The sequence below is a fragment of the Folsomia candida genome, unplaced genomic scaffold, assembly GCF_002217175.1.
Source record: "Folsomia candida strain VU population unplaced genomic scaffold, ASM221717v1 Fcan01_Sc007, whole genome shotgun sequence".
NCBI classification, from domain to species: domain Eukaryota; kingdom Metazoa; phylum Arthropoda; class Collembola; order Entomobryomorpha; family Isotomidae; genus Folsomia; species Folsomia candida.
In genome coordinates this window covers 2,347,776-2,359,995 of record NW_019091199.1, presented here as the reverse complement: position 1 = coordinate 2,359,995, position 12,220 = coordinate 2,347,776, and the positions used below count along the sequence as shown (strand labels likewise).

Here is a 12,220-nt window from a genome sequence, read left to right as displayed (position 1 = left end):
ATTTACATCACTCACGTGCTCGTCTTATTGAAAAATTGATGCTGGAGTGAGTTTGAACTTGGCACTGACTTTGTTCAATTGAAAAATATGTATGCACTGTCAAACGTATGATGCTTGCATATTGAAGCGCTAAATACTATGTACTCGCGTACTTACATTTTTAAGTAAGTGAGTTTGACTGGCTGGATTATTGCGTGTCATGTCCGTATCTATTTTTTGTGAAGCGAGAAGCACATACACATTTTGTTGTGAAATATTGAAGCGTGTCTCGGCTATTGAGACGTCGCATCTTTGTCAAAAGTCAAGAACTTTAAAACAAGTATTGGTTGCTGCAGTAAACAAGTCGATTAAAGCGAACAAAATCCTCCAGTGCAGCCTTCACATGCCCGAGCCAGGCATTCACATTCGTAAATCTGATTCTTTTCTTAAATCTTTGTTCTAAATTTCTGTCTCTTAAAAAAGACGCATTTTAGAAAATCGGTGCGGATTATCCTACTGGGTCCTTACAACTATGACATTGTATTTTCATTTTTCAGTTTAGTTCGCAAAAAATAAGAACAGCTCGAATAAATGCCTCGAATATCATCAGAATCTTAAGCCCATTTTATATCGATTTTGCGCAACTTCGAACTTGATATTGCACCAGGTTTCAAGTCGATCGGACCAGTTTTACTCGAGTTATCGCAATACAGACAAACGAACGGACATGCCGATTCCATAAGCCTTGGCTCGGGTTAAAAATTAAACAAGGAGCACATTAGCACGAAGACTTTATTTGATAAACAATTGGCTCAGTGCAAATCTCTGTCTGATAAATATATAAATCCGTTGCAAATCTAAGAATAGCTCCTAAACCTTAAAATTTATTCGTGTAAGGTAACATGATATGAATATTATTTTTAACTGATAATGGCCCAAGAGTCAATGGCCACCAACTGCGGTTTATTTTGCTCAGTTTATATTCACCCGTTAAAAAATATTGTGCTGCGATGATGAGCAAAACATATTGTAATAAAGTATTTATTAAATGCACAGGCATGACAGACTTATCCAGCTAAAATGTACACATGTTGGAATGGAAATACGACGAGTTCAGTCATTTGAACATTCTGGATGTGGTTTTGACTGGTGGTTATTAAATGAGCATGTACATAAAAAGTAGCACTAATACATATTGGTTGACATATTATACGCCATACATATGAGCACAATGACTGGTAATGAATATGCCACTATAGAGTACAGTGTTTACTACTGAGCAATGTCGCCAGGCAGGCAGAACATAAAATGCTATACGTACTGCACAAAAAAGTGCGTGTTTGTTTGTACGTTACCCGTTTTATTGATTCAGCAGTTAAATTATTGTAATCGAAACCGCAAACGAATGTGAAAGATTTTATAGTAATGGCAATTTTGTTTGGCCATAACCTAACTGTTGAGCACGCTCAATACGAAAGTGCGTTGATAGGATTCATTGAACTTTGGAGAAACGCCACATCAATCGATAAGTTTGCCGATGAATGTTGTGGTGATGGTAGCGTGATGGAGCATGTTGGTTATTTGTATGGGGTCAAAATATTTCCAATTATTTTTTCAGATCCAAAAATTACATGTGTGAATTGAAAGTCTTGTTTTTTTAGTCTCCAGAAACGTTGAAAAAGAGTTATATGTGGATGCCTGGCACGCTTTTCACGAGTAACGAAATTTTTGTGCGTAATAGTTTTATAGTTGATGCTAACGTCAACCGAGTGATAAAAAAGCTGTAACATTCCAAAGGTGAAAATTGAAGTCGTCAAGTCATGCTCGCTCTCTGCCGTCTGGCTCGTGATCTCTTATTTCCTATGGCATACACCATCTCTATGCGTTTTGGCCATCGAATCTGTACAGTAAAAACTGCATCATTACATATGTGGAGAGTTACACTAGTCCAATCTTCTATAGGCAAACTTCTCGATAACCTCGAGTCTCGATGGGCTGGTGAAAGTTGGGAAGTGATGATCATTGTTTCCAAAGAAGGTGCAATTAGGGGAGAACAATTTGAAGTGGTGGATGTGAGTTGGAAGCAGTGGCTTGTCAGCCCCATGCTGACAAGAGTTGTGTGAGTTATCCGTGAGCAGAAAGCGAAATACTTTGTGTTTTTGCGTGGTGGTGGTATTTGGCTGGGGTCAATGGCATCTGAGACGTTCTACTATGTGGCGTGTTATTATTACTCGCGGAATAGCCTACAAAAGTGGTAAAATATAGCTGTACTCGTTGTAAAACAGACCCATTCATCTCCCACATCCTTTCACTCTCCGTTTCTTCTCCTCCTCTTAAAACATTTCCTCTGAAATCGGATGTACACTCACCATGATAAGCATGCACATAAGTGGGAGAAGGTGAGCAGAAGGAATCGTTGGTTTGGTGGATGGCCTGGATAACTGTCAGATAAATGACATAACACGAGTTATATATGCGGAGGAAAGATGCAGATTTACGACATTGCAATGGCCAAAGAGCGTTGCCCTCTCGCTGAGATCGATCCAATTTCACAACCAACGAACAAACCATGCTCACAAGCAATCTCTCAACGAATTCTGCTCTTTTGGCAATAGTGGCTCCATGATTGAGTTCAGTTTTTTTAGTATGCTGCACACTGGCTCAATTATTACCTCCTCTGCATATGACAGCAAAATTAATCTGCCATATAAATATATGCGATGGCGGAATAATGGTCAAATCAAATTCTGTTAAGGGGTCCGTTACGGGAAAAGTCTCTCGGGAATCGTTTAGCTGCGTGGTTAGGAATTTGCCTTCTGAATTAATTTTGTACTTGAGCAGACAAACACGAAATGTGGTTGTGCAGAAATCTTGTAAAATTAAATCATCCGTTTTATCCATATCATCAACACAAAAGACTCTTGAACCCGGAACACTTGGGGAAACTTAAACGCCAGAGAATACATGCATACATACATTTATATGCACATACGTATGTATACACATCTGTCAATCTCGTTGCAAATTTATTAAGGACGAATCCATGCCAGACGATATTTGCTATTTGTTCCATGTTCAACGACATTATGTTGGCACTGAGTTCTGCATGCATGTCTTATCTCTGACTCATACCGTCGCAATTTTGTACATTATTACTCGTACTGCTGTTATTGCGGCGGAGAGGAATTGATGAACTTACGTTGATTGACCTTTAAATCGGATTGGCTCGACAGATTAGATCTTATTGTGTTTGCCGCTGGGCCAAACCTTTCTGCCACCAATTTAAAAGAGACGCCAGCGAGGAAGAATTGGCAACGTTACTATTGCTAATAACAAGGAATCCAGAGTATCGTTTCATTGCCCATGAACTGCTAAACCTGGACTCGTTGTATTAATTGTGCTATAGGAGCCCGTTGTTTTATGCAGTTTTTCTGCATCGCTCTCTATACTGAGCCTCGAAGCCAATGTCCTCATGGAATTCGCGAATGCCATCAGCAATTCAATGTATGCAAATGCACTAATCCGGGAACACAGTATGTATATTGGGATGGAAAAGTCCCGTTAAAAAGTTTGATGACATTCTGTCTCTCTGGATCAATGGCTGTGTCGAACTTATTAGTTCGAGCAGAAGGTTTATGTATATTCAGCCAAGCACAAAATTTGACAAATAAATGTTCAAACAAATCGTCCCATTTCATTTCACGTGAGTCAGTCAGTGAATTGATGTGGTATGACGTTAAGTTCTTTCAGAATAAAGTATTAAAGAATAAATTTACTAAACGTATGTACCCATTCACTTTTACAAGTTTGGGTATGTGTGATCTTCATACAGATAGAAATGCTACAAGTCCAGAAAGCCGGTAGTGGGAGAAACTACATCAAATCAAATAATTACCTTGTAATAATAGTAATCAGAGTGGACGATAGTCAACTGGCAGCCATCCAGAAGGAACGTGTGACGTGCGTACACTGTTATTATTTATTGACAGATAGTTCACGAATTGCACTTACAAACATACATATTTGTCTGGCAAACACACAAGTTCATTTCAATTCGTTGTATATATCCTCGTGGTTTCAGACAATCATTCCAGTCACCCGTTTTATAAGGTTGGAATATATGAATAAGAGCTATTCGTGTTTGACCCTCCTTCCGGTTCCGATAAGAACGTGTCAGTATATGAAATGTACGTATGTAGTCGATCACCACAGCGAAAGTAATAACAACACTAAAATTATCATCCAGATTCAAATATCAAGTATCAAGTTCATCCCAGTTCAATGCTCCCTCTTCTGTCCAGCACGAAATATTTGTAGCTGATGGCTCGTAGTTAATGTTGCATTAAATAAATCAGGAAGGAAATAGTGTTGAGTTGCATGAATTGGGGATGACGATGATGCGATGTGTGGTGGTTATTTGGTTGCCAATCAAACACCCAACAAAAAAACTAAACTCCAAACTAATTCCAAGTTGAATCGAGTCACGGATATTATTAAGTTCGAACTATGCACAAGTTTCGTAATCTGTTACACTCTAGTTTTTATCTTCTGATAAAATGTCACAGAGTTGGAGAAAATTTTGTTGTACTTTGTTTTCTTTGAGTTAATCACGGATATTTTAATATTAAGTTGACTTATCACCGGGTTTGTTTAACAAATCACTAAAAGTTGAACTCCCTTCTTGTACAATAGTTTGTCTAGCACCAACTAATATGCTCGCACCGGTATGAAATCAAACTGGTTAAAACGATCACCCAACAAACAGTTTCACTCGTCAAATATTTCATTAGCGAGGGAGTGTGTGTACACAATGCACGTTTAAGCGAATGATCTAGTTGGTAATGAAAATGGTCCGTTTTTTATAATATTTCTGGTCAAGTACGTCTGAATAATCCATTTTGAATTGGATGTTGTGTGTAAGAATAGCGCAGTTGTGGAGAGCAAGACAGTTCCGGTCGAACTTTCAATGTCACTTAAAAAGTTGAGTGAATCGGGCGCTTGTACGTCTTAACTTTAGCCCACCACGTGTTTTTCCAGACTGCTCGGGTCAGACGACATTGGTTCTCATGAATGGGGCAACCCCCGTCCTCGTCTTCCTCATTCGATGACTCGTCGTTGTCAATTTCCTCCCTCGCTCGACAACTTTCACCACGCAGTTGTCGTCCTGTATCGTGTATCACGGTAATTCTGCTCGAGTTGATGAACTCAAGAGCACCTCAAGTTCAAGCACGACTGTTGATCTACTTATTCACCTATGGATCTACGTATAAGACAGGGCTGAGTAATATATTAGTTCGTGTGGCAATCACTGCCAACTTCTCCAGCAACGATCAACAAGACGAGAAAAAACGAGACGCAATAGCCAACGGTAATCCACTCTCCGAATTGAAAACAAGGTTACCTTAAAGGACGAATGGCTTGATCTTGTCTCAGAATTATTACTGCACCAATAATGGTTTAACTTTTACTTTGGGACGTTCTTATATAGCACCGCTTTTGATTTAGTGGAGTATCACTGTTTTATTCATGTTTATAATTTTTTTCCTGATACACGCTGCTCCTTTCTTGACGTGTGTTACTGAACTAATGTGTTGGAAGATTAAATGAGATTCGGTCCTGTCCGGACAAAAGAGTTGTTGCCTGGCAGAGTGATGATCCTTGAGAAAAACACAACACGGTTTCAATGTCAATCTTTACTGTGCTAATAGTTCATCATCTTATAACGGTTCATGTTTTTTTTCAGGTGCAAATATGTAAAGGTGATAAATGCATGGGCATACGATATTCAAATTTACGCTACATAGTCTACTAGCAGTCTGGCCATGCCAAATCCCTCAGTATGTACATACATACGTATGCATGTAAGCGTGGGTTACATATGTATGTACATCTGAAAGTGAAATTCTTTTCAATAAGATAACGAAGTGTTGCTGAACTATTACTTGCGTCGTCTCATGCTGCTCTTCTCGTATTATGCATGTCGCTTAACGAATATGTACTCTATCTCTTGCATGCACCCGCATTTATGGAAAATCTCCAAATGAATATTTTTTCTTTAATGTGCAAAATCATGGGTTGACATTTACCTCTAGTTTATTTACCTGCTCAGTCAGTAGCGTTGGTTATCTCGCTTAGCCAAGAACCGTTATAACGTGATGTATGTACATGAAATTTTTCGCAGCTTTCAAAACTGTGCCTTGCTCCAGGAAAGTCTCAGAACTAAATATCTAGTTGGTACGTATGTATTTATATATTAGAATATTATGCACCGTGCAAACTGGACGAGTTGTGTATGAAAAGCACTTGCAGAAATTAGCACACCTTCTTCAAGTGCAGATGCACATGAGTGGTTATTTAAATGCGATTTTGTCACAACACTGTTCTCTGCAGTGGAGGAGGAGGAATGAACGAATTATTAGAGGATGAATATTATCCTATCCTGCGTGTATGTATGCACTGTCCCCTGTTCTCTAACAAGTCGTCTGTTTGGTGGGATATCAGGAAGTGAACTGGGAACATTTCGCATTTTGCCAATGCAATGCATGTGCTCCTGCTGGAGAGCGAAGAAGAGAGCGTGTGTATACTCACCAACTTCACTGCTCATCGGTGCTTGCTATTCTCTTGGTAAGTTCAATGTTGAGTTGAACGAGTTGTGGTGGTTTTCTCGTGTGTTTTAGTTGTGGGAGTTGAGAGAAGGGTTATCCATCCAGCAGATAAATAGTTTGGTTGGATCTCAACACGCCTCGTCTGGATATTATGACACAACATTCAGGGTGGATCCTCAACGAAATGTGCGGAATTCAGCCAAATAGTCAAGCGGAGAAAGTGGCGGATTGATGAAACTTTAAAATACGTAATAAATTCATGACCAAATGTACTCGTCTACATTGCAATTCTGTTCTAAAGCAACAATAGCAGACACTGATGTCATGCACCAATGCCATTATTTTGTTAAGGGAGGCAGCAGAAGCGAAGGTCCGCCACTGCTTTCTCTTCTCAGGAGAGATCAACGAACGAACTTGGATGATTCGGGAACAATTTCTTGACATGAACCATCGGATGATTCAGGGAGTTCGTCTCTAAACCATTTTCACGTATCTTCGTCTCACTCTAACCCCCACACCTCTGGGATGGTTAGCCAAAAAGAATCACCGTAAAAGATTACAAAAATTACTTGTAGTCCGCTGTACGAATTTATTATTCACAATTTGCTTTCCCACAACTTGCTTTGATGAAATAGATGTGTGCTTGTTTGTGACTTTTTAGGCGGTTATTTAGATTGGAGAATTTCTCGGGCCGAGAGAAAGCGGAGGACAGGATTTGTGGACAGGATGCAACCAAACCCGAGTTCGCAATGCAATTCGCCAACGTTGTTGTGAGACGAGTTCAACAACCCCGTTGCAAATCTACCATGCAATTTCCTCCACTCGTTCGGGTATACTCCTCGCCTGCTGTATACCTCACTTTCTTCCCACCACCACCACCACCACCAGAGTTCATTTCTCCCAAAAGTACACACGGAAGCAGCTTCTGCTCGGTGAAAGTCCAACTTTGTCATGTATCGTACCAAGAAAAGGGACGGGACATTGTTGGTTTATTCGGGGTGCGCAGGGAAGGCAGTCAAACAATCAGTTTAGTAATCAGCCATGAAACGAAATGAGTTCAGATAAATGGTATTTTCCGGATGCACTAATAATGAATGATGAGACGAGTCCCATTTATTATATTTGTGTTTGATGTGATCATATATTAATGATGATTGAATTGCACATAATTATACAGTGGTATTGGGGATATGTGTATTTATTTGGTAATAATAGGCGGCAGACTGGCTTTAATAAAACATACTTATAACGTACGTTTTACTGATTGAAGATCGTCAAGATAAATTTATGCATAAATGGAAGGGAGTACATTATTATGCAGATATTTGTATGTTAACATACGAAAATGTCGTGTTTACTAGTGCATTGTGTTACTAAATGGTGGTCACATTCTGGTCATGTTTAATTATGGATGGATGGAGGAGAGAGCAGGTGAAAGTTGGGTAGCCACCATCTCACCTGGCCCCAACTTGGCTGCCAGACCCGCCTTGTACACTCATCGCATCACCAGATTGCCGCACTCGCCTTATGCCGAAGGACTTGGAGTTCGCTACTCGAATGTCGAAAGTTCTATAAAATTGAAATTAGAATTATAAATTACAATACAAATCTAAGTTTGTTTACTTTCCTGGTAAAAAACATCAAAGGTAAGTAAATGTATGGAGATAAAGGCGTTGTGTATGTATAATACTGATTTCCGGCTTTTCGTCGAATATATAATATATCTACATTTTTAATTTGATAGGATGTCCGCTCCTGGAAGTTCCCGTCAGATGAGGTTGGAAATGGAGGAAGAAATCCGGCAAAAACAATTGGAAGAAGAAAGCAAACGACAACAAGAAGACAGTGATGAAGTCAGTGATGAAAGTGAAAGCGATGATGATGATGATGAAGATGACGACCAGGAGGAAGAAGATGAAGAATCGTCCCATTCTGATTTGCAAAGAAATTCTGAGGATAGTCAGGGAGACCTTAGTATTTTCAATTACGAACAGGATAGTGATTCCTCAGAGTCGCTTTTGGATTTGGATGATAATGAATTTACCAGCATGAATGAAACTAAAATCGCTTTGTATGAAATGATGGACACGTGTTATGGTATGACAAAATATTTTAGTCAGAGTGGATTGAAATGCAAACATGAATATCTATCTTATGAAGCAATTTAATTTAAAATACAGAATTGGATGACAAACAAGGTTTTAAAACTAACGAAGATAAGATATTGCGACAGCAAGTAAAACAAAGCGCTACAGTGTTCCAAAAACAGTTCATGCCGGACAGCAGACTTTTAGAAAGGAGCAAGACTATGTGGCAGCGACAAAAGCGCAAGTCGTCGATTGAGGACGGCGAATCCACACCAAGCACTAAAAATGCTGATTCGCTTCAAGAAGACTCATCACGTCGGCGAGCCAGTACGAAAAAGCAACTATCGCAGACTATAGATGAGGCAGCGAAGGCGACCACACGTAATGCTATTTAATTTATACATAACAATTTCGATCAATTTATGTGATGTGTGTAGAGGCTGTCAAACCGTCGGAAATGTTTTTGGCATATAAACATACAAACATGTGTGCACATTTGTTGCGAAAACGGACGGATGAAATGGGTCTTGAAGAAACGCTGATCTCTATTGATGACTACGTTGACGGATTGGTATGTCATGTCATGTCATTTGCTATATCTATCACACGCCTTATAATATAATAATAACATGATTCCTAGAAACAAATGATTGCGGACGACGAAGTCGAAACTGACTCAACGGACGTTGCGGAATTAAAAATGTATCAACTTGTATTGGGACATTGGAAAGTGGCATCTAATCTTCCCACTCTAGTTGGAGCCTTTGACTATAAAGAGTATTTGGCAAAGGAAGGTCTTGTCGTCGAGAAGCCGAAGAAGAAAGAAGTTAAGCGAAAAACAAGAAATTTCGACCCCGACTCCCTAATTGCTACCCAAGTAGAGGTTAGCATAACTAAGGAGGCTAGTGCTGCGAAATCCAAAGCCAATGACCAGGTTGTTGAAAAGTTTCAAAAAAGTCTGGTCGATTTTATGGGTGAAAGAGATTCGGCAAACCTGTACGAATTCGCCGTGAACAAAGATTCTATGAGAGAGTCGCTTAACAATGTATTTGGTGTGGCATTTGGCGCTCGTGATGGGACAATTGGGTTAACACAAGAAGGTAAAAAATTACGTTTATAAATAAAGTCATCAGCGTAATTTTACGTGGTCTATGAAGTCTTAGTACTTTCTGTAATATATATTCCGTATATTCCGTAAGGTTTTACTTGTATTTATTATTGTGCATGTAGGTAAACACCTGAAAATTACAGCGGAAGATTCCCCAGCAGAAGACATTCATAAAATGTCGAAGAGACGGCAGTGCATCGTTTCAATTTCCGCAGCTTCCATGCGGGTACACAATACGAAATTACGCATTTTGTTCGCTCAATTCAATTTATGTGGATATTGGAATATTTGTTAAAAGATTTTCTTGTGATTTTTCCTATAGAAGCTTCAAGAAATTGCCGAAGGTGAAAACGCAATCCAGACTAGCGAGAAAATTTAAGAACTCTTTTTGTTCCTTTCTTATGAATTCTTACTTGCATATTTACAACATTTACTTACTACTTACTAAAATACACTTTTGTTCCGGTGCTGCCTTAGTCTTTTGTAACAGGCTGGTTATTTAATTTATGTTGGTAAAGAAATGTGGTTGGCAGTGGTACTAGTGCAATAAATTTAAATTCCTCATATCAAAATAATCTGTGGTGGTTGTAATTTTATGTATATATACCTCAATCATTAGGCAGCATTCAGCGTTATCAGAAACGTACAAGTGTCAATGTCCGTTTGGCCTACTTCTAAATTTATCGTTTTAAAATCAATGATGGTTAAGTTTATCGTAATTTATTTGTAAAATTCTCTTTGTGGTTTTCATCACACAATTCATACATACATTCAACTGATATGAAGTGCGTACAGCAACATGCTATATCAGTCAACCGTATCCTATGCAGGCTATACTGCTCTGAAATGTGCATGTTAATTTAACTAAATAGCTTAACGATAAGATCAGAGACGATGTCATACATGGAGGAGAATAGAGAACCCCAGGAATGGTGATCGTGTCTGTAGCGATCGCTGGCGAGTTGAGGGCGAACTTTCCTCCAGAATTTGCTTTCTCTTTGGAAAGAGGACTACTCTTTCACTTTCAACAAACCCAGTTTTCGTTGATAAATAAATTGTGCATGAGGAAATCCAATTGATATTTGTTGGACAATAATCGTGGATGGAATATGAATCCCTGAAAATATTATGACATCCCATTTAGGTAACTAAAGCAAATAAGAGTTTAAGCGTGATTAAAACTTGGTATTACATAGTTGTATACATATGTAGTTGTTGTGCACATGTATATTTGGACCTTCCATCACTTCATGGAAAATATACAAGATATACATAAATTTAGTGACACGTTTTTAATTTCTGCTCAACTGTAGTTAAATATTATATAAAAAGTCATGTACTTTTATGAGCATGAAATTGCTGGAAACGTAAACCTTATTTTAATTCAATTTTATTCTCATTCAAGGAGATAATTTGAACTTGTTTTCCTTTGCAGCCTAATCTGTGAAGCGATACTTGATGGGAAAAAGGTTTGGTTGGATAAGCTATATACCCGTTCTCTGCACAATTATTTACATACTGTGCCCCAGGCTTGGAGAAAGTATAGGTTGGGAAATGAATGTGAAAGAACCCGTGAAATGAAATGAATACTGCTCTTCTATTACCAACACAGTAATAATAAACCAACATGATTATGCTCATTATTTTCATTATGCTCCCCTTCTCAACACTTTTCAATGACACCTGAAGCACGAATTACCACGTTTTATCAATTGAGAAAGCGACATTGATTTTTGCTCACGTGCAAAAACGTTCCTGCTCCAGGCGAAATAAATACGCGTGGCTCATCTGCTATCTCAACATCTCCATTGTGAGCTCTATACATCTCTTCGCTTGGCTACAAATGAAAATGTTGTGAAAGGACAGTGAAAGACCATTAAAGTCCAGAGCTCCGATGAGTGAGACAAGCAAGTAGGTAGGGATTCATGGCTAATTTCAGCACCACAGTTCACCTGGTCCTGCATGGCTTCACTTATGTTCTAACCTCAAGTGCGTATTACTTATTTGGATGGGATCAAGGTGCTTTCTTTTTCCAGAGAAAGGCTGGAACCATAGGCAGGCAGCCAACCACCCCGACAACCAGGCAGCCAGTAACGACGGAGCGAGGAGGGAAGGAACTGAGCCCGGGGACAAGTCTCTCCCCGCACATCGTATCCAAGCTACCTGTTTCCCGGAAACAGCCACCTTGCCCAGATTACAAATACATAATACAATCCGCTCCTGTACTGTTCTCACCGTCGTCGTCGTCGATGGCAAGCAAGCGACTTGTTCGAGTTCCCCAGAAGAGGAGGAGGAGAGGAATATATGCATGTACACGAGCAGAGATCAAACGGCAGGACAAAAGCATGAATAACTGTCTCAATATGCAGAACGTGCTTATTATTGGGGAAGCCCGAAAAGGAGCTGATGAAATTCTGCTTCATTTCCAATCCGACATGGTC

General features: G+C 39.3%; 2 protein-coding genes across 3 annotated transcripts in view; one reads left to right on the top strand and one right to left on the bottom strand.

The window, feature by feature from the left end:
• Nucleotides 1–6,470, bottom strand: part of LOC110852804 (hormone receptor 4) — a 61,650-nt gene extending 55,180 nt beyond the window's left edge. The window contains exons 1-2 of one of the 2 annotated variants that reach the window (XM_022100930.2): nt 6,066–6,470; nt 3,875–5,636 (exon numbers count right to left, since the gene is read on the bottom strand). The gene's annotated coding sequence lies outside the window, so the exon portion shown is untranslated. The remainder of the gene's footprint in view (nt 1–3,874; nt 5,637–6,065) is intronic. The other variant, XM_022100931.2, reaches the window with a different exon arrangement.
• Nucleotides 6,471–8,069: 1,599 nt separating this feature from the next.
• Nucleotides 8,070–10,354, top strand: LOC110852218 (probable serine/threonine-protein kinase kinX). The gene is made up of 7 exons (XM_022100223.2): nt 8,070–8,230; nt 8,329–8,681; nt 8,765–9,052; nt 9,109–9,242; nt 9,312–9,771; nt 9,902–10,005; nt 10,102–10,354. Exons 2-7 carry the CDS (start codon nt 8,330–8,332, stop codon nt 10,156–10,158), a joined length of 1,395 nt encoding a protein of 464 aa, XP_021955915.1. The 5' UTR covers nt 8,070–8,230; nt 8,329; the 3' UTR covers nt 10,159–10,354.
• Nucleotides 10,355–12,220: the final 1,866 nt, after the last annotated feature.